The 27,757-nt window shown below is 37.1% G+C and overlaps 1 protein-coding gene across 2 annotated transcripts in view; it reads right to left on the reverse strand.

Moving 5' to 3' along the window:
• Nucleotides 1–5,505: 5,505 nt before the first annotated feature.
• LOC139126288 (beta-galactosidase-1-like protein 2) overlaps nt 5,506–27,757 on the reverse strand; it is a 33,015-nt gene continuing 10,763 nt past the window's right edge. For both annotated transcript variants that reach the window (XM_070692330.1, XM_070692328.1), the window contains exons 8-17: nt 25,509–25,596; nt 24,182–24,325; nt 22,874–22,966; nt 22,453–22,562; nt 18,482–18,709; nt 17,730–17,814; nt 15,449–15,536; nt 14,539–14,656; nt 12,115–12,231; nt 5,506–9,265 (exon numbers count right to left, since the gene is read on the reverse strand). In XM_070692330.1, coding sequence (XP_070548431.1) covers nt 9,143–9,265; nt 12,115–12,231; nt 14,539–14,656; nt 15,449–15,536; nt 17,730–17,814; nt 18,482–18,709; nt 22,453–22,562; nt 22,874–22,966; nt 24,182–24,325; nt 25,509–25,596 — 1,194 coding nt within the window. In that variant the 3' untranslated portion in view covers nt 5,506–9,142. The remainder of the gene's footprint in view (nt 9,266–12,114; nt 12,232–14,538; nt 14,657–15,448; nt 15,537–17,729; nt 17,815–18,481; nt 18,710–22,452; nt 22,563–22,873; nt 22,967–24,181; nt 24,326–25,508; nt 25,597–27,757) is intronic.

The raw sequence follows: 27,757 nt of genomic DNA on the forward strand, positions 1-27,757 counted from the left end.
AACAAAAATGTGGAGTCTTCCTTGAATGATACCACTACATAAGGGAATATAATATCCAGCAATGTTATGATATCATCCCCCATGATGTCATCAGCCATATGTCACTACATCATCTGATACTGATAGGTAGACCCATATTAATGCTCATACTTGAGGATTTTCAAATCTACTGGTTCTTCCGTACATGTTGTTTTTACAACACCAACTCAAAGGCACATTTATACTTCTTATTTTAACTTAAAAACATTCATTTGTAGCCAAACTGGTTCTAACAATCTTACCTACTCTGTTTAAGTTACTGCATCTATGGTGTTGTTATTGTTCACCTCAACCAGCAGTTGAATACAGTAATATCTCTGCCAACATCCACCACACTGTGGTACATCCCATGTTTTGACATGTCCCAGTGTGTGTATATATCATATTTGGTTACAAACCTGCGTGAGGTTCTCTTCCATAGATGTTTAAACATCAAGAGCAAAAATCATTGCAGGGCAAATGTTGAAAGTATAAATTAAGAAAAAGGTATATAATTTAAAGCAAAACTACTTATATTTGTTATTGATTATATATAATGATTTATGAAAATTTAACATTGTATAAATTTTATGTCTTATGCTGTGATTTTTAAAAGCCTGGTAATTACGGTATTGGGTTTATTAACATGTTTAACACAGAATCTGATATAATGTAATGTTCAAAGAGAGGAGCAATGACTATATTCCTACCGCTGTCTGTACTTACAACCAGTACAGTGACACATAGTAATTGATTGACGTTGTTTTAACGAGGCGCACTGTTGATAAAAGTTTCTTTACAAAGGGTATAAGAAAGTCATAGAAAATTATCAGAATAATATCAGTATAGTGAGAATTTCTTTGTATCTGGTGCATTTTTCTTTCTATTGATTGATAAAATTTCTTGGGAGAAATTGTACATACATTTTATTATTTTATTGACTTAATTTGAGTCAGTTATATGAGGGATTTATAACAGTTTTGTTGTTAAGATATCATTTACATAAACCTCCACTGCCATGAGACCAGACCCAGTAAGCTGATTGGTTTTAACTATGAAAGACTTCGAATCAATCAGCTTAGTTGAACTTTTACAACTCATCTTCCAGTCAACTTGCCAAATTTTCCACCATATTTCTAATGCTCGCATTGTCAAGTACAATGTTTATAATAATCACGTGTGATTATTTTCTACAAAAGACAAAAAATTGACATTGGAGCAGCTTTTTAATGGAAGGATAGCAGCTCCTGTTCTTGGTGTCAGGCTCTTGTGAACTCCAGTAAATGAATCGAACAGCGGCTTGTCAATTTATCATTCATGTCACTTGATGTCTGTTGTAAAGAATTTGTAATCATAACGTAATTCCTTAAAGTCAACATGCAAAGATATCTGTACATTGTGTAAATCTATTGGCATAGTATGTGTACATGGGAAATACATTTGAATGGTAAGCTTTTGATGATAAACAGAACAATGTCACTGTAAAGAAATGTAGCTACTATTCCTCAATTCACAAATTTTATCTTTGCAAAGGTACCGTATTTGTCTTTACAGAATGTTCATTACACATGCAGAGAAGAGACACCGTTGAGCAATGTGTAAAGTGTTAAAAGCTTACAAAAATTCTTTATAAAGTTGCACATAAATATGTGGGTATACTAATTGCAGTCAAATGTATTCTATAGGTAGTGTTTGGCATTGCTTACGTTTGCTGAGTGCAAATTACGGTAATTTTATATTTCAAAGGGAACAATGTAGTGTTTTTATATGTGGATATTTATTATTACATCAGTCTTGGATGGTTGTGAAGTGATACTGCCTGTGTGTCTGTTGCTCATATTTTTTCTCAGTTTGTTGCTTGTCAGATTACTCAGCAACTAAGCCATACATTCCCTAATGATTGTTTTGCCATGATTTTAATGATTAATATATTTGTTATAAGTGACTTTTAATCGTTATGACCATATTGTGCAATTCAATGATTTGCGAAGATAACAAAAATTAATTTGACGTGAGAATTCAACACAAATACAACAAAATTTCTCTTGATCACTCCAATGTTGTAAACATATGAAAGTCACATGAGGAAAGTTCATTAATCCTGAGAGATTTCACATCCTACATAGAGTAGAGAAAGAGAAAATTAGAAATAGCATGTTTCTCTCGTCTTCTCTATAATATTACTGGTTTCATATCATTTTAATCCAAAATTGGCTTGCCTGTGATATCTGGAAAATATACACACATCTATCATATTGATTGAAAGTAATCCTTTTTTGAAAATGAAGTGAATAACAAAAATCGTGATCACTTGGAATGATATTCAAATTCTGTCTTGGAAATTTATGTAAAGGTTTTATGATTATAATATATATAGTGCATGTTTTATGTGTTATTTTGATTTATTATATCAGTGTATTGTATGCTATGTATAATCTATGAAAGAAGCTCCATTATTGTCAGTATTGCTGTGTATATTGTTGCACTTGTTGAATCTCAGAGCATTACTATAAATTTTTAGGGATACTTAATGGAAGAGCTCGCAACTTTCCTATTGATATTAAATCTTGCAAGTAACATACAATTTGTTGTCAATTGTTGAAGTCTAGATGGTGCTGATTCTGTACAGGTTATCTGCCCCAGAGACATGTGTCAGCTACATGTAAGTAACAAAAATGGTTATATGTGTAGTAGCTTGTCTGGAAATAACAGTGGTATATACATGAAATGTGGAAGTCTGTTAAGTCACGATTTTAATTTTTTACTAGGATAAGGCTCTTACACTTTAAAAATAGACGTTTTCTACAGGGCTCTTTTTCTCAATGTTTGTCCTTCATGTCTTAATGTCATCAGTATCTCGCTGGAGTGGCTTCCCTCATATTGTGAACAAAATTTAATTTACGGTAGAATGCGCCTTGAAATTTAAAGATTCAAACCTTTGCTAAAACATTTCAAAAAACTAAACTTTAAATCATTCTGTTTGAACTCAAGAATAAAGGCTGTTGACACCATTCAAAATTTGGTACCAAACAAATAACCCAATTTGATATTCAAAATGGCCGACATCCCACTGTAGGAAAAAAATAAAGTTTTAATTTTCACAAAACTATGCTGATGGAAACTTTAGTTGAACTGTCTGTAAGCTTCAAAACGAGCCAACAAAAGTGTTAGACAAAAAAAGTTTAAAAGATTACGAGTCTCCAAGTTACATTCTACCGTAATGCAATCTTGTTCTGGCTGTACTTATGAGTGATCAGCTATTTGATATGCGGTAATAAATATAACTCAAAACAACATCAAAATGTGGTTTGTGTTGCTAAGATACACTCTGACTCAGTCATTACATAAACTCTCTCAATTCTATCACAGACTTATCTCACCAAATTCATTTGATGTGCTGCTTCCAACCCATACCTTTCCATCGCTAGACCACAATGGAAACATATTTTCCAGTTTTCATGATTCGTAGGGCAGACAGGTTAGGCATTGTATATCAATGACAGAGTAAAATAAAATGTTTTTAGAACTAAACTGGCCATGCCAGTTTTGTGAGCTGGGCTTCTAGACTCTACTTTTAATAGTCCACAAAGGCAACAGAAGGATAAGGCAGATTTTTACACAGCGAATGAGAGGGACTGTCTACATACCCACAATGCAATTTCTTGCAGTATTCTCGACTCACTCCCTGTAAACATGTTGCTGTTAACCATTGCATTGCTATTTACTTTGCCAGCCACCAAGTAGAAAACATTGGCAAAGATTTCCAGCAAACAAACTGTGCTTCTCTGCTAAATGAGCGAACCAGCTAAGATGTACCACTGTGGAATTTACAAGCCATTACCTGTAATCACGCATATATAAATGTACTGGTTATGGCCAAGAAAATCTGCACTTGTGCTTGTATTAGATCTCTTTTACCCATAAAATCTTGTCCACTTCCACACTACTTGTATTGCTACTATACTCTGTATATCTTCTTTTCTTGCACAGCTGATGTGAGATTATACTGATTGCAATAAAATCACATTTTAATCTGAGAGTATTTCCTGTGTGTATTCATCTTTCTGGAACCAACTTTAAACAGGGCCAGTAGCTTTAACTTTGATGATTTTTTCACTATTTTTGCATTCAATGTCAACCACTGTATCTTGTTCTGTTCCAAAAGGCATGTTGAGATGGATAGTATTCAGATTGTCAACTCGGCCTGTACCATTGACAAGTCATTTCTTGTCTGGACTAGAAATCATATGTAAACAATAAGAGTGCATTTTACATTTATAGATGCTGTGTTGATAGAGCTAGATATTTAGTGTTGGGACATGTGTATGGGAGTGGAACAAGAACTTGAAATTGCTGTACAAAACAAAAACATTGGGTAAAAAACCTTAAAAGTTCCAGCAACTGGATCTCTAACAAAACGTTGTTAAAATCAAGTGACAGCAGTGGATTTGTGAAAAGTAAAGTGTTCCAATGAAGCTGCTTGACATCTTTGTGACATACATATACTGCTTGCAAAGCAATCAGCATATACTGTCAGAGTGGATCATTTTGTCTGATATTTGAAAGACGGCTATAAATTAATCCAAGGGTCTTACAAGCTATTGCAGTGCATTATGGGTTAATTTTCTGTTACTGTTTCTGTTAATATACTATTTTTATGTCCAGTAGCTGGAACTTTTGATGGTTTTTTCCCAATTTGTTTTTTTTATAGCAGTTGCAAGTTCTTGTTCCACTCCCATACACATGTCCAAACACCAAATATCTAATTAACACATGCACTTGTTTGGCAAACCTCATTACCTTTGACCTCATCCTGATCTCTCCAAAACAACACTTAGGAAGTGCAAGAAATCCAATGATGAAACTCTTTTGAACTGTTGCCAAACAAGATTAAATGCTAGATCCGTTTTTGAATGACAACCATTCCAAAACAAAATCCAAGCAGTAACAGAGTACATGATTTCCATAGCGTAACCATTGCGTACAGTATGAATTTGCAGACAATAATCAAAATAGTGGTTATACACCCCTCTTGTCTAAATCCGTCAAGTTTGGTTTGTGACTGGGTGCCGTACATTGTGAGTTTGAATCCGATGAAAGCACTGTGTTGTCAAATTCACATCTTTGTTGTCCACTGCACCGTACGGTGATGACTATCAGAGAAGTAACCTCATCAGTACGACCTTGAAATATCAGTACAAATTTTAAAGGAATTCTCTGTCATAATGAATCCTTACTTTTCAACCTCTCTGCTGAAAGAATGCCTTCAACCAGGCAATAAATGTTTTCAAGCTGATTAATATCCATGTTCAGGAGGACTACCATTTGTCATCTTGAATTCAAGTTGGCTTGAGATGGCATGGTTCATTTACCTCGGTGTGCTCAAACCCTCTGTTGTCACGTTGACTAGAGAAATTTCTCTCAGACTAAAGACATTACAAATCACACTGTGTGCAATTTCTTGCAAAAACAAGACATTGCCAAAACTTTGTCAGTGAATAAAACTGATATTTTATTCCAAAATTTTGATTTAATGGTACATTGGAACAATGTGTACATCGATGCGATAATTTAATGTTCAACATTACTTTCAAAGAGAAAGATATCAGATGAGACAAGGTAACAAAATGATAATGTTTCTTGAAAATGAAACTCAGCAGTGTAAGATCAAAAACTGACTTCAAGAAAAATGCTACAAACTCTTGAGATACTGCCTCATCTTTGCATTTTTTGGAAAGACAACTTAACCAGATTTGCTCAATGGCATTAAAATTTTTGCAAATTAATTAAATTACACAACATCAAGTGGGTTGACCACATCAGAGTCTTCTGTTACTCTAGCAGACCAAATACTAGCATTTTCCATTGTATCAAGATTTAAAGTATTAAAACATGCAGTCTACCATAGATCTTTTGTGTTATTGGTGAGATGAAGTAATAAAAAAACCTAGCCAATATGTGATATTGACACTTTTTGTTCCAATAACAATCACTGGAGGAAAGAAGCAAACAATAAACTACATGACAGGTAGAATTGAAAAATGCCCAATTCTACAAGCTTAGGGGGTCTTATTTGTCTGCATTCATGACATTGTGCTGCAACATTCAAATAATGACAAAGCAAAATGTGTTTTAATTCCAAAAGCTACATTTAAATTATTAATGTTTATTTTAAAAAAAATGAAAAATTGGAAATTATTTGTCACCTTAGAGTTGTTTACAGCATGTTTATGATAACATTTGTGAACAAAAAAAGCAATTAATAAAACTTCAAAAATTGTGATCACATCTGAGTTGTTGTGGCATAGTAAGGACTGCATTCACAGACATCTGTTGTAGTCAAGTCAGTCAGAAGACAGAAAATTTAGTGACCTCAGGTCAAGGTCAACAATATTTTTTGTTGCTGAAACCCAATGAGTCTGCCATTGCACTGGTAAATTGATACATGTGATCTTCTGTGATAAATACAATACTACAAACTGCACTGCAGAACATAGCTGGAATGGTAAACTGGCCCAACCCATGACTAGTATAAGTAATACAATGAACAATGGATGGTAAATCAGGTGAAATGAATCGAGGAAAGCCCCTAACACAGAAGTTCTTTAACACTGGATTGTCACTGCTCAACTGTCAGTACAGTGTGATGATGAAAACGTCACAGAAATGTAATAATTTCCCTGACATAAATAAAAACAGCGAGACGTAGAAAGTTTCACATTGCATTCCATTGCAGACATACTGGATTAAATTTTACCTCTTTGCGAATTAAATTTATTTCTGAAAAGTACGATAATGTAGTCTATCCAGCAAGCATTGTTGATATCTTTCTGAACCACTGCTTAATTTAAACAATATTCTATTGATTTTGGTACAAAATGTTCGGTTGAGATTTTTCTGTAAGAACATACTTTAATGCATGCTACACTATTACAGATTGTTTATTCTATGGTAAATTTAGGTTCATTGTATAAGCTGTCTAATTTCTTGGATAATGCACAAAGTAAAATATGTGTTACCACCTTAGCGTAACGGCATCTCTCAAATCTGAGAAAATCTAGACAATGATTGAAAATGTCAGCTAAAATTACATGCAGACTGTGTTTCCATTCTAATTAATAATATTCCTCAAGAATTTTGCTTTTCTATGCAGTTACCATGATCCATAGCTTTCATTAGTATTAAAACATGCTAGTTAAAGCATACCTCTACAAAACAGAAGTATTTAAAATAATTTAATAATCACACCAGGCAGATTCTCTCTGACACTCCATCATAATGAACCAAAAAAGCGCAGAATGTCTGCGACAGCCAGAAAGAAAATAATTGAATGATGAACACATCTTGCGATTACATTTCAAAAATGAACCATTCTTGAGTTTTACAATTTTCACCTTGTGTGATAAATAAATAATGAATTCTGATAATTTAGCAAAAGATGCATAGGTCATGGCAGCAGTATTCTACTTGATCGTCACCACTGTGACAATTTGATATGAGTCACTTCTTTCCAATTTTCATGGCTCTCCAAAACAAAAAACAAACTTGACGGTAACACCCATGCAGGGGTCTTGGAGAAAATTCTTTTGACCTCAAGACTTCCCTTTGTGAAGTGTGGAACACATTACAACTTCCGCCATTGGAAACGACTACTTCATACCAATATTTAGTAAAAGCATCCACTACAAAAGACACTACTTCTGGAAGAGAGTTGAGCAAAATGAAATTATTTAATCTACTGGAAAGGGATTAACTTAATCTTGTTATTCAGCTTATTACAGAGTTGATTTATTATTTTATCTCCTAAATAGAGAAAATCTTGATGAGATTTTATTTTACATACCTTTTTGTTTATAAAAACACAAATTCGACAACATAGTATGAAACAGACCTCTTCCACCCCCACATCTTTACAGTGGTTCCTCCCACACTGTCGAACATAATAGGCTTAAAACAAACACAAGGAAGTCAATGGGTTCATAAACTTCGTTGTCCCTGACTGAGCAAGCGCACACATTAACCCTCTCACAATAATGGTTTGGCCCTAACCTATTGTTATCAATGGCGAGTGTGGACTTGTTAACACAGAATTGGGGGTAAATAGATGCATTTACTGTACACAACAGTGCTTCTTTTAAAACTGTTTTGTTATTTTGAATTCAAAAGCCCCTTTGAGAGTGGTATTAAAGTTTTAAACACTGGCAACTGAACTAAAAAACAGCGCCCTCACATGGCATTTTGAATACCAAAAATGCTTCTTCGACCATATATGGGCATATTTAGATAACAGGTGACTGTATACCTTTAAACACTGGCAACTGAACTAGTATAAACTTCACTTGATAAGTAGATAGTACTGTGCGGAGTGTCAGTTTAACAAAATGCCATTACACTGTGATACTCAAGCAAAATTGCATCATAAAACACCGAAGTTTTTCTATGTATGTCCACAAATAAATCTATGCAATAACCAAATTATAAAATCTATTTCAAATCCATCAATAAAATTTTGTGAGGGAGGAAGCAACGTAAAGCACAAGTAACTGATGATCAAATTCTTTGTAACCCTTTAGTCTGCGGAATTTGGTGAAGTCCTTTTGCTTTCAACAGAATGGAAGGATCCATATGTAGGGAAGCGGGGTGAACAGATTAGGGTACTACACACCTTGAAACTCAAAGACGGTAGTTTTTGCTACAGCATTCCTCCAGGAAACTTCAAACCATTCTCTTTCAAAACTGAGAATAAACATCATGGGAGACCAAGCAAAGTTCGGTACTGGAGAGCAAAGTTACCAAACATTCACTGACACTTTGAATTCAAAATGGACGCCATCCCTGTTTTAAACCTAATCTGGATTTTCATGAAATGGTGAAAACTCTATTAATTCAATGAGCTCCAAAATGAGCCAAACACGACTGGTACACCTTGAAATAATGTAAAAGATTTGTGAGCCCAAATATCTGTCCCCAAGGTGCAGTCTACCTTTAAGCTTTGTGACTTGACTTGGCTCTGAAGGAACTTTTCCAACAGTCGATTCATACTTTTATATTTGTTGAAATATCTGAGCAATTAACAACAGCAGCATGATTATTTACAAATTTGTTCCTTTAATTTTTTCTGATTTTACTCTTTCTTATCGTCATCTTCCTCTTCTTCATCATTCCTGACATGGACTGGTATTCCTAGATTAGCTTTGTCAGTCAGTGTCACTGTCGATGAACCTCTGTGTTGTTCAAAAATGACAATCTGTAGAGAAAGAGACACACAGACAATACAGAGAGACCATAAATATGCAACATTAGGCCGCGTTCAAAAAAAGTGGTGAGGGGGGGGGGCTGGAGGAATTCAGGGGGGGATTCGAAATTTTTGGGGTAGTCGAGGGGGGGGGGACTTGAAAGTTTTGCTCTGCCTATAGGCGGGGGGACCTGAAAATATTTTGACTCCCAACATTTTGATGTCGTCCAATGGTTCTAATGTTAGTAATAATTAAACAAAATCTAGAACCGTTTTGTCATATTTTATGTCTTTAATCTCGAAAAAGTCTAAAAATGTATGAATGCCATTAAATTTTCGCGCAGAACAAGTTGGCCTTGTAATGGGGTAGGAGCTACAACTGTTTATAATTTTTCAATATTTCTATGCAATGTATCAAACACAGTTTCTTGGTGTCTCTCTACGGCATGCTGCTGAAAAAACAATATTCAGTTTGTCAACAAAGCCCGTTTGTCTAAATATTGGTGATAATTGAATGATGCAAATGCACGGTACACGTAGGCCGTGTTGGCTAGCTGAATACTGGATAGCTCAACATTATGTAGGGAGTAGAAGAACACAATTGTATAAACTGAACAAAAATATTGTCAAAATAAAAAGTTAATACAACTACTGCCCTGCTACTACATACTGGCAGTGACAGTGATACATGTAGCTCTGACTCTGATGTAGTTTAAGAAGAGTTTCGGTCATAGGACACTCAATTGACAGTGAAACATACATCTACTTGTACACAAGATCCAGCCAGACAGCAACACATAGAAGACTAGGGGACTAACAGTTACCATGGATTTTTGAATTCTGGCATATGAGAAGAATCAAATATTAGAGAAAAAAGATGGGGGTCACCATACTTGATCTATACAAATAGTACGATGAAAAGTCAGTTTTTCTAAAATCACTTAAAATCAATATATAAAACCATTCATTTCAGATTCAAGTTCATGCAGTGAATGAAATTTTCACATCTCATTGTACCAATAACACAAAAGTAAAACTTTGAACAGTAAAGACTCTAATTTAAATGGAAAAATGTGTGACTAAATGGAATCTTTTATTTTTTATCAAATTTGCCATTATTACACCCAAAATTTCTGAGATTAAAACATTAATTTCATGGAATATTTTAACCTTCCAGTATTGTCAATTTTGTAAAACATTTTATAAGTGGCATCTAAGTTGTACATATGTCTTGTACTTTTGAAAAAAAAATTCTCGGTAGGTCACTGTGCTCATTTTTTCACAATTTGGTTAAACGTAGCTAGGAATACACAATTTTCATACTCTCTCATGATTGTCATTTTGTGTGCTTTTCAGCTGGTGCCATTGAACTGGCCACAGTTGGATAAACTCAAGTCGGCTTAGACTGAGAAATCCAAAAAGTTCACTGATGCATTTAAAAATGAATCAATTTAAGAACTTGCCCTAGGTATATGGCTCTACAACCTGCTGATAAGAGGTAGTGTTGAACATTTGTGTGCAGAACGACACATTACATGTTTTTTTTACTCTGCGTGCATTCCTAATTAATATGCGGCTATATGGTAATTTGGGGGGGACTTGAAAATTTTTGAGGGTATCGAGGGGGGGGGACTTGAAAATTTTTGAGGGTATTGAGGGGGGGGATCTGAAAAAAAATAAGATTTCAATCGCGATTCCTCCAGCCCCCCCCCCCCCCCTCACCATTTTTTTTGAACGCGGCCAATATCTTGGCATGAAGGTTCATTTGTGTACGTGTAATTTGAAACTGTCTCCATACTGAAGTACAGCATGTGCTTGACCTCTGTATTTTGTCACTCATTGTTACAATAACCTTTGTCCATATAAAGATTTGAGATTAAGGTCATGACCTTTGAGATAGATGGCATAGTTGACAGACTTTGGAAACTTGCAACAGCATCTGACGACACCAGTAATACTAGAATTGAGTCAAAAGGTCATTGCATTTTGGACAATTTACAGATTCTGGATGGATCCTTGATAACTTTGACAGCGACATTGAGAAATCAATGTTTATCTGTATAAAAAACTGGGCATTTTCTAATGATACTTTAAGCTGCTCTGAATTACACAAGGTTTTTATCGTAAAGTTTATGCGCAGTGTCTGACAGACATGAACTGTGCCTCAGAATGCGAACAAATGTAAATTCAGTTTGTGATGCTAGTGTTGCATTTTATTTCAGCTTAAACCATGTATCAAATCATCCTAAAATACAACGTTATCAATTATCATTATTTTGTACTTGAAAATGAAGAACATACTATTCTCTCACCATTATGAATTACTGTTACAGAGAGCTTTGTATTTCATTCAGCTGTTCTTTGCACAAGGCACTTTAAATATTCAACAGCCTTTTGCTGAAGTATCATTGTTCACACATTGTGTGATGTTACTAAATGTTAAATGCTACTCAATGTTACTAAATGAGATGTTCTTGAAAAATCAGAAGGCAAAAAGAGTCGTTTCTGTCGAAGTAAGTTGTCACCATGGCAACAGCATTACACATGACCAGCAATGGAACTAACATGACTGTTGTTACTACAGCAACACACACTGCATCACTATTGCCAAAGCAATCAACAAACTATCATCTTTGCCGAGAAACAGTAACATTACCGTTACCATAGCAACCAAGAAAACATCACATACCATAAGAAACCACCATCACATCAATTTTATTTTAAAAACCACAAAACAAACACAACATCATTATCCCGCTATCAAATCAGTGTGTCTATACAACACCATTCCCAAAGCACCCGTTTCCATGGTTGATACACCTTTCCATGGATTTCTGATTCATTGCACACCAGACACTCACCTCAACCTCTTGGTCTTTAAATAATGGTCCTGGTGCATACAATGTCTTTTGTGGACCTATATCCCAGTATCTTCCAAGATTAAAACTATTAACAAAAACAATGCCTTTTGTCCAGCCCTGGAGAAAAGATGTCAACAAAAAGACGGCATTATGCACATTGTTGGCGGCAGATACAATATTTGTGAGGCTTTTCCAGATACAGCTATATGATATAAGGCTATGCATTGGTTCACAGCAGATCCTGTTGCAATTGAATAATATTTTCTGCCTTTCTTAACACTCACCCTCAATTGTATGAAAACATGAGGGATGAGTGATGACATGTTTTTTTCAGCAACCACAGGTATGTATTTGTTACACTTTCAGAATTATCACACAAGTTTGAAATGTTGGAAGGTCCACTGCTTGAGGGCGCTCTTCTCGTTGTCCTCTCTTTACATCATAAGATGAAGGCATTGAATTGAGTGACAGATCTTCCAGTCTAGTGAGCCTTAATATGTTTTAACTTTCCAGAATTTTACAAGTTTGGCGGTGTGAGGCCACATACAATGTGAGAAAAATGACAGATTGTGGCAATGGATAATTTGTGAAGTACATGACTTTTTCTATGCAAGCCTCATTCTCCAGGGATACTTTTCATATTTCTTTTCAATGAGATATTCATTGTACAGTGTTCTCCCTAGGATCAAGCCAAAGCATAGCGGCTAATTTGCATAGTAATTTGCATATTCATTAATTTGCATTTGCATATGTATATAAGCATGCACATGCACCCACACATACTTGTACACTCAGAACAAAATGCAATGGTAAAACACAAGTATGCAGTTTGAACATCATGGAATCTCTTTATTACACTTGAATAAATCACCACAGTATTGTAATTACAATTACAATTAATAAAACAGAAGATTCAAACAGTAACAGCAAGTTCAGATTGGAAGCAAGAAATGGTTCGTCTGTTTCGAGTTTCATTAATACATATATTGGAAATAAAATTGTCAAAAATTGCCAACAAAGAGGAAAATTCACAAGTTTAAGCTTTACACCATTCAAATGTAATTAATTTTATATCGGTTTTGAACGACAAACACCACGAATAATTTTTCATCACGGGGATCGATTTCAACCAGCGCCCCCCCCCCCCCCCCCCCCTCTCTCTCTCTCTCTCTCTCTGCGTAACTACCACTGCCACTGAACATCGTCGTTCGATTATTGATTTTATAAATCTCACCAAGATGATTACAAGAAATGAACTAAGTATGACTAGAATCACTCGAAAATCAGGTATAAATCTTTCAGAGAACGTGTCAGAGTGGAACCGCACGTGACGCCACGATCAATGTCAACAGGTTATAAACATTGCGGCCAACATGGCCGCCGCCATATTGGAATGCAATGTGAATGCGATCGTGATTGTACTCGGTCCAAAGAACGATCATCGTTGTAAAATCACAATCAACCTCACCAGTCAACTGCTTCTCTTGTTTCTTTTGCGGCCCATTTCGTTGATCAAAGCATTGGAGTGTGATCAAAGGCCCTACTAGTGCTAACTCTGTGAATACTTGTCGCCGATGTATGTACCGACCCACCGACTGTAAAGGTCTTTGTTGGTCGTAATAGGCTACCAGTAGTTGTAGAATGAAAACTTGTGAACAACCCAGCCGATTCTTCTATTGTTTTAACGTTCCTCTCAACACTTCCGGACAACTTATCTGATGCATACCATACTTCACACCTTCCACTCTTTCACCACGTTGAAAGTTGCAGTGAGCGCTAATGTGTAGACAATGCATGCAACAGCTGGTAGCTACGCAGAGCGTGTGTACCACCGTCCGGACGGCCGACGGTGTGTGAACTAAAGGATGGCGGGAATATTTTAAAGCGTAGCGGGGAGAATCAAAGCGTAGCGGGGAGAGGCTAAAGCGTAGCGGGACCGCTACGCTAAAATGGCCTGGGGAGAACACTGTTGTACATAGCAAAATCTACTATATTTTCAATAAGTACCGTAAAGTATCGTTGTTGGTATTCAATTCAATGCAGCAGTATCTATGGTTTTCTTATGGATATTTTTTTTACACACAGCCTGATAGAAAGTTATCTTAGTGTCATTACCAAACTAAGCGTTGATATGTGTTGTACTAAACAATTTGACAAAGTAATGTAACATCATGGCCATGGATTACATGTCAAGCTTTTGGCTGACTTTATATGTGTATATCAATTTTTATATATGTCTAATTTGTTAGGATATTTACCACATTCATTTTCAATAAAATTCATTTTACCTTGCAAAATCAACACAACTTTCAGTTGTTATTATGCCAAGTAAAATGTCATTGTTGTATTCAGTGACATCAAAATCACATTAATGGTTTTTACTACAGTTGGTAGTCTATTAGAAAGCTTTCTTAGTGCCGTTACCTGCATATCAATGAATGCATCATCAGTGGAGGATGGTGTGTAGGTTCCTTTGTAGAGTACAGGGCCTTCGTAGTTGTTAATATTTGCAATATTCTGCCAATTCACTGATGCCCTCAGTCTGGGAATGTAATCAATACAGTACACACAGTGTGAGTATTGGAACAGTTATTTAGTGTGACAAAATCCATCAACTCTGGTCAGGTCCCATATAACATATACTGATATTATATATTATTGCCTGAATACATGAGTTTAGGTGCCCAAGAGCAGGTGACAATTTGCCCAACACCAGGAGGGCAAATTGTCTCCTGCTTCAAGGGCACATAAACCCATGTATTCAGGCAATAATATTTTTATTACATGCCTCTTCACAGTTAATGCTATATGACATTAGTTACACGCAGGGTATTTTCAAACAATTTTACTATTATCGACCAGCACCAAACATATTTTAAAGAAAGTCAAAATAGCAATGGGCATATGGATATTTTCATCTAGCGTAAAGCGTCTACTTTGACGTCGAAAATGTCAAAGGGCTTCACTGGACTGGGTAACCATGGAAACCGGTCAGTACATCGTTCACCGGCCCGCTAACTCCCCGGATGTTCCTATTCAAATCAATGCACGGATTTGCACTCACATCGAGGCATGTAATAAATGCATATGAAATACAGTACTCAATGCAAAATCAAAATACATTCATTGGTTTTACTAAACTATATCAACCTCTACAACTACTGGTACTTAAAGAAAGAATGAAAAACATTTGGTGTGAGAAGTGGTGAAATATTTTAATCTACTGTATATACATGTATACTAAATTCTAATTTAGCTGACTAATACAAAAAATCCCAAAATTGGATGCACTCTTTATTCTGTTTCATTTCAAGACTGCAATTTTATCACTTACTTTGCCATGTAGTCAGACTTGAACTCCAATGGAAATATCTGCCAGCTTTTTATTTTCTCACTATCAAGCAAAACTTGGCCATATAACCCTGTGAGTTGAAAAGAAGAAATAACAATACATTCTGATATTATGAACTTATGGTTGAAAATCAGCAAGTTAAAAGGTGGTATCACTAAAATGCAATCCTTTTCATTCAATTATAGCATAATCTGGTATTTTTGTTTTGAAAAAATCAAAGAATTCATAATTTACTAATATTTGATGTGTTGATGCACTTCTAGTTTGTAAATATTTCATACTGGCAAATCCTATTTTTCATTGTAAATTTCTAAATGGATGTATACTGTGAAAAAATGAATAAATTTCTACTTTGCAATTCTATACAACAGAATTCGAGGGATCTGTCATTTTCTTGAAAGGCACCTTGGATAGAGACAATTCCCTGAAACTGTTTGTTTGAAAGAGCATACAGAGCGCCTTCTGTGTTTAAGTTAGTTAAAGGGCTGGTGAAGAGTAAAAATAAATCGCTGAAAAGGTTGTTTTCACTCGTTAAATAATGCTTGGAAAGGCAAAAGCAAAAATTACCAGGAGGAAAATGGTTAAGAGCGTATTTACTGGAAAAAAGTGCATTTTCCGAAGCTAAGTCACATTTTGCCGCGAAAAATCAAACCCGGATGTGTGACGTCAATAGGGGGGGACAGCCTATCTGCATGATCTGTGGTTGCGTGTAATACAATGGCGACTAGAGTAGTCGATTACCACGACCAAAACAGTGTCTATTCGTCCTCTGAGGATGAACAAATGTTAGCTAGATTTTGGACTGTACGCGGTAGCTGTAAGTCTCTAGCAAATTGTGTCAGTCGTACTGACAATACGCTCGCTCGTAGTCGTACTGTCCGTATTACGCTCTATGGTACTGTTTATGGTAGTCCTTCACTGGCTTCAGAGAGAACGCTCGCTCGCACTGCCCGTATTATCGTACTGTCGTCTCATGTCAGTCCTGACAAGACGATATAGACTATAGGCTACGCTGATAAAGGTTGAAACGGCTAGACTGTCAGGGCCAAAGAAATCGGGGTTGAAAAAAATTCCGGCCGAAACCTAATACGTACCGAAACATCGAGAAACCCGTGGAAAATGTGTATGATCTGTTGCTAGTGTTCTAGTGTAGTGTTTTCCGAATCCAATCATGTATACAGCCGAAAACTTTAAATCATTGACATAGCTTTGGCATGAGATTCAAAACCCTCAAATTTATGCCCGTATTAAACATGGAAAATTGTTCTCCATAATCCTGTCTCAGTATTTCACTGTACATTTATATTCCCAGCAATCTGTAAATGTAGATTGACCGACTGTACTGTGTCCAAGGTCACGCCCTGCCACGCACAGTCAAACATTCTACCGCTCACGTTTTTAAATATGAATTTCTGATATTTTTCACAGATGAATTTCTTCGATAATTTGAGCTTAGGTGTGTAGTTGTAACTTGTACACTGAATTCGTCGTCGAGTGTGAATGGCATGATCCCGGGCGTATGAGATCGTTTGCTGTGCAGTAAATATATGATGTTGCGCAACACATGGTTTGGCCACATAGAAATGCTTGGAAAGCAAGCACAGTAGTCGTTGTCTTTGTTTACCAAGAACTCGTGAGGTAGAACTACACCACCAAAATAACCTACGCCAATCACTAGTTTTCTTAATAATCTTATAAATTAGGGCTTGCCTTCTGGAAAATCCGTGATCGTATTCCGTGCGATTGGCTAAACCATGTAAACAATCGGCAAGTGTTTGTAATAAAGTACGCTCGAGGCTACAGGGGTAAAATTAATCCGCTTTGCTTCCACAAACTTGGTCCATTTTCTGGCCAGATTTTCATCCTCGGCCATTGACACAATTTTGATTCTGAACGAGAACGATGCATAGAGACACAACGCTTAGCAGTTCTCTGTCCCTAGCCCTGCCTTACAACTTTTCACAATGGATTTGGAGAATGCGTGCAAAAGCACTGGCGTGAATAGCTAGCGTCGGCGATCGATGTCCTCGGATGACGTCATATCCGACATTTGCCGAAGATTACCGAAGATTTGTATCTTCGTATCCAAGGGCGTCGCTAGGGCCTTTATTCGGAATTGGGAGGGCAGTTTTGAAAAATTCCAATGCTGATGTTTTTTTGACCATTTAAGTCGTCAAAATGAACAAGCAATAAAATTTTCAGTTTTACTCTTCACCAGCCCTTTAAAGCCCTACACAAACTGAAACCAAGTTTCCCACCGTACCTTTCCTTTCCTGAGATATTTCTGTCCCATAATTCACTCTGCCTTGGTTTTCTACCAATATGTCTAATATATTTTCTTTAGAAGTCTGGAAGATAAGTGATTAAATATTAAACATTTGTCTTTTCAGTTAATTCGTATGTTGCACTTCAACTAAACATTATCAGTTAAATATTCTCTTCACAGAAACATATAAAGAAACTGTTGGTAATACATCGTTTAAATAATATCTATAATTGATAACATATTTGTCTGGTCAATAATGAATATGTTCAGTATAAAAAGGTACTGTTAACAGTTTCAGATTCATCATGAATACCAGGTTTTCATTTAAACACATTCAGTAATGACAATTACCACTGTTGGCATGTTGTGAGATTTTAACTTCACAGGGAAAAATATTCCATAATTATAAAGATACATTAGATATTGTTGAAGTGTTTTGATTCCATGATTTTATCTGATACATGTTCTCTCCAAGAGCAATGCTCTGTTCTGGCATTTATTTCATGACTGACATTTTGGTTTCTAGAAACCCAGCATGTAGCCTGTCACATGTATTGAGTTAGTATCCTCCTTACTTGTACCGAATGGCAAAGTGAAAGAATTATGATAATAATTAAATAGTAATAACACAGTGATGTGTAAATAAGAACTGTAATGTCATTAAGAATCTTGAAGATTTTCAAAAATAAGTTCATTTTCAGAGATTACATCAAAACACTATTCATTATTCACATGCTGGTAATACTCACCTCTTTTAAATTTTTCAATGGTATAGCAGCGTACTGCCATGCTGAGACCACGCTGATTTCAACACCATTGACAAAGATCTGAGCTCTGTCTCTGATGGCCCTGGTGAAACTGATCTGTTTGGATTTGCCGTCAATGACAGTGCGATACAGAATGTACCCGTAACCTTGACCTCCATTGTTGTTGATTGGCATCAGCTCCATTGGTTTGACATTGTCTGACTCTATTGGCTGTTGAAGAGACAACACACACAGGTAGTAATGAGAGTGGGTTATGGTACCAGCATTCATTCATTTATCAATAAGAGGTCATAGGTCATCTCATGCATTACACTCGTGTGAAAGTTTCACTTAAAGGGAAACCTAAGTCAAGCGACATTGACAGTTTATCCCTTCCAAAATCACCCTTGAATAAAATGCAGCTCAAATTTGCAACATAATTGCACGCGCCGACAACTATGGAGCAACGAAAAGAGACATTGAAGTAGACGACATTTATGGAAATGAGCTCGGAATCCCATGGGAGCGAAAGGGCTCATGGGAGGAGCGTGCGTGACGTCATCGGCGATACATGAACGTGTGTGACAGCCCACCAAAGCATTGGAGTCTATGACTGCAGCAGTGCAGTTCTGCACGTTACGACTCTTTAATGCTCAGCAGCATAACAAATAGTTAAGTGTTGTTCAGTTGAGTGCAAAAATCACTCAGGGAAGAACAAACGGAGTCAGCTTTTACCGTCTTCCCACAGAACAGCTTTTTCGAAGACAGTGGCTAAAGAAAGTCGGGCGAGTTTAAAAATCTGTAAAAGATACAACGTTGGGAGTTTGGGCTGGTCTTGTATGAAACACATTCCTTACAACAAGCTTTAAGACGATACTATATTTGTAAATAGCGGGCAAATATTCATTATATCGGCGATTTCATCACTTTGTAGACCTGAGTAAGTCCGACTTCCTAAGTTCGACACCAGCTTCGAAAAAACAGACGACACTATAATAGATTTGTCAAATCGCTAATAAATATTTTCTGATACATATCGGAGATTTCGCAACCTTAAAGATCTGGCTAAGCTCGACTTACACATACAATCAGTCAATCATTCCGTATCATTCACGAACCAAAAATTAATTTTAAGCGACTGATACAGAAAACTCTGTTTTAGAAACGTAGCGGTGAAGGATCGCAGGGTCACTCAGTCTCTCCAATCCAGTTCGGGGTCTGTACAAGCACAGTGACTCCCTCCGCTGAATCATACGAAAACGCAAGCAACCAAGATATGAACGATGTTTTGAGATGCTTTCTAATTATTACATATCTTGGACAGGTTCAAATTAGTATGGTTTGATTTCAGTCAGGGAAAAGTAATAATCGATGTCAGAAATAACGCTGTCCGAACTCTCCATAGTCGTCTTACGAATTCGCTGAACTGTTCACAGTACTCCTCCAGCTGCAAGCTACAATCGTCTGTATCGCCGATGACGTCACGCACGCTTCTCCCATGAGCCCTTTCGCGCCCATGGAATTCCGGACTCATTTCCATAAATGTCGTCTACTTGAACTTCTCTTTTTGTCGCGCTGTAGTCGTCAACGCTTGCAATTATGTTGCAAATTTGAGCTGCATTTTACTCAAGGGTGATTTTGGAAGGCATAAACTGTCAAAGTCGCTGGACTTAGGTTTCCCTTTAAAACTCAGCGAAGTACAGTGTACACTTCCATTAATATCCTGCAAAGGTATTGCAGGGTTTTTGTTTCGTATCAAAGATGTGGAAAATAGCTTGCAGGGGGCAAAACAACCAGTTGTCAGCTAAAATTTGCCAGCCGTGAAAACCTCACTTTAATGAAAAATGGGGACATTTGTACAAATATAATGTGCCTACACACTACTTGTAACTACCTAGACTCTAATTTTTGCAACCTGTAACATCAAATTTTCTACATCTCTACTGTATAAAGTTGAAAGATGAAATTATGGGGGTTTATTTGAAATTCATTTGTTTGTGTCAGTGAATGGGAAAAAAATTGATTGGATTGAGCTTATCCGGTTTAAGGATGTACGATCGGAAAAATATAAGCGTACTGCGCCAATTTCCGCGCAGAAATGTATCCATAGTAACCACGCGCGCATAGTGACGTTCCGAACGTTTTTGCGTTGTACAAAATGTCGTCTGCAGGTAAAGGAAAATCGCGCCGAGAAAATGTTCAGCGTGCCCTCAAAACATGCTGGAAGGTACGAGAATTCAGCAAAGAGATAAAAAAATGCAACATGACCGTAGCCTGTACAGCGTAAGTCAGGAATGTGACGTCTGATTCGCTATTAAGAGCAGGTCGTGGTTATAATTCCAATGATAGTGTCGCTAGTAGACCCACCGGAGAATGAAAAAATGGCCGTTGCATTGTCGATTTGAGTGAACTAGCCGAAAATCTTGACACTTGTGTCAGTTGCGGGCTTGCCTTTACGATTGTCATCGTGTATTGGAGAAACGCCAAGTTCACGGCCTCGGCTCCTGGCTCCGCGTAGTGTGTGACAACTTAGCCTACTTAGCCTGCAGGGAAGTCAACATAAGCGTCACGGCAATAAATATTACGCGATTTTTTGTATGCTGTTTTAATATATAGACTCTAAAAGTAGAAGAACCTAAAAGTCTTTGCTTTGTTCTGTCATTTCCCTCTCATTAAAGTTTACAGGTAGGCTTGAATCATGACCATGCCTGGACAAGGCCACTGAAGGTAGCCACTGCAGCAGGTCAGCTGCATTTGAAGAGCGCCCTCGCGCGACGAACCCGGGAGAGCATGGTTTATCGCCAGAACCTGTAAATCCTGGTTAGATTTTGCAAAATTGTGAAAAATCGAGCTCGGTGACCTACTAAACAAAATGGTTTTGAAAAATTCACAAAAAGAGCTATTATTTGGCAAAGTTTGAGAAAATGACATTAGTAGAAATTATCAATAATTAATAAATTACCCTCTCCCATTCCTAAAATTTGGGGCATATTTGTTGCAATTTTGGTTAAAAAATAAATATGATGACTTTTTAACTCAGTTTTAATGTAAGTAAAATCTTCAAAGTAGCTTAGATTTATAATTTCTTTATTCTTTTACAGTGTAAACGTGAAAAATGCAATCATGATATTAATGTGAAAATGATGACCTGTTTTATTGATTTTTAGTGATTTTGTGAAAAACCGTGAATTTTTATGTCATTTTGTAAAAAACAAGCGCGGTGACCCCATGTTTCTTTCCCAGTTTTGGACTATTCACATATGTAGGTATTCAAAAATCCCCATTTCAAAAAATTGACATTACTTTTACTTTTTCCGATCGTACATCCTTAAGAATAAGAGTTTTTGCCATTTTATAAGCAAACCATTGAGTCTATAAGACATTTAAATTGAGTCTCATGGTCACAATGTTGAACAGTTATGATCACCCAGTGTGTTCTGGATTGTCTTTCACACTATCAGATTTCTATGGAGTATGTACATGTAGATATCTATACAGACATATCACTAACTCTCTCCCACTGAGCATGGACAGTCAAAAAAATATTTGAATCTCTCCATCTCTTTATGCAGTCTATTTGACTGTCCGTCAGTTTAAATATCTATCCCTCTATGTAACCATCTTATGACCTAAAAACATTTATATTACTGACATGAAATTCAAAGCTTACATTTAAAGAGTTTTATGCAGGTTATAAACACACAAAGAAAATAGAGTGATACTGAAAGTCCTTGTATCAAGAACAGAACCAGCACTATTTGGTAAAAGTGCTTCATGTCTGCCCATCATACATGCATTGTGCTAGATTACTTGTTTACATTTAGGGGGTAGGTTGTTTATCAGCTTTATTTGTAAACAAATTGATAAACTGGACGCAACTTTCATAGGATTACACTGACATCACATAAATAGTCAGAGATGAACCTCTAGAGTGGGAAATTGGGATGAAAGGGTTAATACATGTAAGTGCATACCTCAACGAAACTGAAAGTGTCTTTCAGTGGCATAAAGTGAGTCATTTGAACTTCGACCTTTCCACTGATTTTGCCGATGATCTTTGGTGGTCCTGGTAATACATCTGGCACTGAAATAGGGCACAACAAATTGTGAGACAATCTCTATTTGTAATCAACAAATTACAAATGTGTAGTATACACAATGTAGCTGGACTGTTAAGTTCTACCGGTACTACAATGGCATCTGCCATGAAGTGAGGACACTTAATAACTGTATGGCATCAAGCATAGAGAAACAGTCCTAAACGATTCTGAATGATCCAGACGATTGGTTGCCATGGCTTTTAAGAAAGCCACAGTACAAACACTCCTCAACACAATCGAGGCATTTTTTTGCAAAGTCCTCACAACTCTCAATGAAGTAACGCTGATTACTTACCCATTCCTGGCTGTGCATGTCTTTTCAATATTTCTCTGATTTTGAAATACTTCTCTGTCAGGTCACCAGACTCTGATAATGGCGCATCATAGTCTGTCATGTAAAGGACAAATGATAAGATTAGCTATACTTTCAAGTAGTATTTTCACATGTGTACTCACCCATCTGACAATTCCCTTTTATCCTGCCGAATCTTTCAAACACTATAAGTTTAAAAGCGGTATAGAGCCAAAAGCTGGAGTCTTTTGACCTACAATGTAGGTACTCGGCATGGCATATCAACCCTTTCCCTGCCAGACAGTATCACTTCCCCATAGCCAACTCAGTGAAATGCAGTATTGAGCAATATGTATTTTCACCCATTTGCCATGGTCTGTTCCAACAGCTTTAGTCAATCAAAATCATGTTTACCATATCTGTCATTTCAGGGGCCTTCAAATGTTCAATGTTTTGTTAGAATGCACCAAATGGGACGGACATTTTGTGCTTGACTAGTTATAATGAACTTGACCTAATGGTGAAATATGAACATGGCAGGAGAAGGGTTAAAGCTGGCTTAGTCAGCAAAAGCCATGTCTACAGTATCACGACCTTCAAATGTTCACGTCTTTGTTAAAATGCAACACATGGAACCTGTCATGCTCCACTGGTTTTTGAACAACTAGACTAGATAATGGTATACCAACTAAGCAAGATATGGCATGAAATATAGAAATAACGGGCGACGTGTTGACCATTAAAATCCATTTGTAGGCAAGGGCAAGAGGAAAACCAAAAATTAATGGGCGAGGCTTGCCGAGCCCGTTAATTTGGCTTTCCTCGAGCCCGTGCCCATAAATAAACGTTAATGGTCAGAGCGGAGTCTATTATTTCCATTATATTATGAGTGAACCCTAGAAAACCGTAAAAATTTCCGAAAATTTCAGGAGCTAATGACAACTGGGCCCTAGAAACTGAGCAATACGCGACGCACTGTCACGCGTGCTGTAAAAAATTGGCAAATCCGGAGATGTTTTCAGAAAAAAGTATCTCAACTTGACCTGCAAGTGCTCCATTTTATTTTGTGATTGAATATGATTTACGTTTGAGCTGTAAAGTTGCGATATTTTGAGTTGTTAATCTTATTATTATTTTAATTCACGGCATGAAAACAAAGCATTACTGCGTATTTGTGGTCAGTCACGTGGTTCTGCTTGACCAATCAAAATGCAACAGGCAGGGCATGGTTATATAATGGAATATAATGCTCCACTTTTCAATACAACATGAAGCGGTTTGAATACCATAATTCAACAAACTGATACTTACCATAGCTTGTGATTGTTGGTTGGTATTTACCATCATAGTCCGAATTAGCACCATTCCAAAATCCAAAGTTAGTGCCGCCATGAAACATGTAGAAATTGACAGACGCACCCATGTCTAAGATACGCACTAAAACTTTCTCCATTTCTGAGGAAAACAGAGACACATTCCATTACGACATAATTGTATCAGAGCATCACATGTAGGGATATCTACAGACTGTGACGCTAAGCATGTCATATTAATGAAAGGTAGAATGTGCCTTGGGGACAGATATTTGGATGCTGAAATTTTTGAAATACTTTTCCGGTCGACTGCTTGTGTTGGCATATTTTGAAGCTTGTGCAGTATATAATGTCTTTACAATCTTTTTGTGAGAAATTTTGAATAAAATGAAATTCTTCCGGAACAACTTAGCATTGGATTGGTGGCCTTTTGAATTTGAAGTCTCATTTCTCTGGTACCAGAATTTGCACAGTGACCCCCTGATTTTTTTTTACTTTTGATTTGGAAAAAGAATGTTTTAAAATTTACTTTTTGGAAAATTGCACAATATCTTTTAACATCGTAGCACTATTTTAATATAAATTTGTTAAAATGCATGGCTTTTTAAATGTTTGGTGAGAATGTCAACCTGTTGCTGCTTGGGAAATATTATGCAATTATTTTTGTGAGAAAATCACACAGTTCAAAATACAATAACACAACTGGCTGGCAGTGTCAGATTAATCTATGAGACATGCTTGACTTTCAGTTGCTGGTACTGTGAAGTGTACACATACATGATCAATATGCCATTTTGTGACATGAATGGGTGCATGACATGGATGAGTACATTATGATGTAATGGATCAGTGGATAGCATGTCACTGGAAGTACTACAGATACTCTTAATGTTGAAGGGACTGGAAGCATTGAATTCTATGGTAACTCTAACTTAAATAGGAGCTACTTTATTGTTTGTGAGCTGAATTCCAATACTGTAACCAGCGCGAGTACCTAAAGTACGTTGTGCAGTGTTGATCACTTGGCATTGTGTTTAGGCTAACAAAACTGCTAGGTCCTTTGTAGAAAGGTGCAGGGAAAAGTGAAAGCAGTGAGAAATGTTAGCCATGGCACTGACAGTTTGCTGATCAGACTTATACTGAATCTTATATACATGCATGACTGATAGAAAGATGCACATAGCCTCATGAATATCATCCAGTAATTCACAGTTGATGATTGTGTCAGACAGAATGTATATTCTATAATGGCTGAGATGATAGATTGCAGGACTGGACAGAGTTTGAAGAGGGCTGTTTTACAGAGGAGGAATAAAATTACTGACCTTCAACACTGAGTACATGATGATCTTCACCCCAATGATCAAACCAACCTGACCAGTATTCCATCACCATCAGTGGTTTATCATCACCCTGGTAAAGTTACATCAAATATAGAGCTTATACATGTAAATGTGACATAACTCAGATATTAAGTTGTATCTTACATCACTTATATTATGTTACAATGAAAGCTGTGATTTCAATAATAAGTATCGGTTCCACATCAGAGCTTGACAAGTTGTAACATTAGCTCAATCATACATCATGATTTGAGCACAAAACCTGAAAACATACAGTTATGACAGAGGATCATTAAAGCCATTACTTGGGTATAAAAGGCAGCTTAACTTCAGTGGGTTCATTGTTTCGAATGACTGACACATGGCAGCAATGCAAGCAACTGCTCCAGAAAACTGGCAAAAATCTTATCCATGCAGATAAATATAGCGCTGTGCCACCATAGTACCTTTTGTGAATACTTTAGACATAAGGTTGTGAGCGAAATACTGTCTGTTTTACAGTTTCAAGCGGCTTATTGATGAAAAATCTCTTTCTGTACACGGTCAGTGGCGTCGACAACATAGCCGTTGACCATTTCAAACTGCTGTCAATCACGAAGTGACGCGCAGAACGTGCTAACGATCAAACATTTGGTGTGTACACCGGATCACTTACGAAATACACAATGAAAAAAATTCCCCAAATAAATAGCATTCAATCAATAAAACCCCGAAATCGGCCGAAGACATACTGCCGCAGTTTAGCTATAAGGTTTTCATTCAATATCATAAGACTTTGCTTGTGACAATGCGCATATTTTAGGTATGTGTGTACGGCAAAAGCCAGTGTAGTATTTACGGTAGTTCTCTTTTTGGAAGATGTGGTGGCCCTCAAAAGGGCCGTTTGGTTTGTGTCAAAGACACGACTTACTGCCAACGGTGACCCATGTACGAGCGATTCGGAGGATTTGGGTACGGGGACCGTATGAGCTGCAAAACACAATCGGGCATAATTTCCCTCTTTGTGACAACAGCCCCTTCGGCCCGCATCACGGCATCACAGGGTCTATATATCTAGCTGACTTTCAACGGTTATGATTATTGCAGCGTTTTTGCCGGTACTGGTCGTTCCACTGTTTGCTTCACGCCGACGTCCCTTGTAACTTGCAGGTTTTTACAACTCTCGTTTCATTGTAAATTTCCGTGTAAATTTTGCCCCCCGCGTATATTTCGGTCGAACTGACATTTATTTATTCCGTATATTAATCCTTTTTACCTAAGTATCGTGGCTTTTTTGATGAATATTGAATGACACATCCCGCTGAACGATTTCCACCTCCCTTTGTGATCGCATTCAATAGCATATTCACGCACCGCGGTGAGATCGATCTTGACAGGACGAGTGACCGGAACCAAATGTGCTGTATTCCCTTCCACACAGTAGTTATGGCCGGCTACTGGGCCCATGGCCGTGATCGCCGGCAAACTAAGCGTTTGGGACATCACGAGAGAATTTTTTTTCCAGTCTGTGAGCGGTTGAGTGAGTCAGGTAGGCATAGATCAGAATTGAGTTGATTTCGACCGAAAGTAGTGTTTCATGCGCGGTCCAAATTGGGACCGCGGTGGCCGGCTTTGTCTGCAGGTCTGTGTGGCATGCAGTCAGTAGGACTGTGGTGATAGGCCGTATAACGCCGGGAACACTCAGCATCGTACGCAGAGCTATGTACTCGGGTTTTCTTGGTTCACTCGGTATCGTACATGAATACTGAGCGTAAGGAATATGACAGCAAAAACTAACTACCGTTTTTGTAACATCGTCTGTTATGTTCGCTTATAGTATTTGTATTCAAACAAAACTGTCTGAATTAGGAATTCCGTAGAAGTGGGTTCTTATCTAAGCCGATAATGGATTAAACACGAAGTCAACATGGGTTTGCCTTCATTATTCATTGCCACTCCCGGACCCAGGGATCGCAAGCGATGGCTTTAAAACAAGCCCATGACAAATACAACTCATCATGTTTAACCTAACCACACCTAGAAATACCCTAGAAATTTGCAAGTACAAAAATTCAACGAGAAAATTCGATATGAAAAAATAATGATTTGAATTTTTTCTATGAAGAGTTTGTGGGGAAGTTAAAGCTGCTGAAGTGTTCGAATTTACATTTCAAAAGCAAACTCATAGTTTTTATGGTGTAATCATGGCTTACAGTGTGTTTAGCGCAAACGTGCACTTGATGAAATAGCAC

Source organism: Ptychodera flava, assembly GCF_041260155.1.
Source record: "Ptychodera flava strain L36383 chromosome 3 unlocalized genomic scaffold, AS_Pfla_20210202 Scaffold_27__1_contigs__length_13241970_pilon, whole genome shotgun sequence".
Classification (NCBI taxonomy): domain Eukaryota; kingdom Metazoa; phylum Hemichordata; class Enteropneusta; family Ptychoderidae; genus Ptychodera; species Ptychodera flava.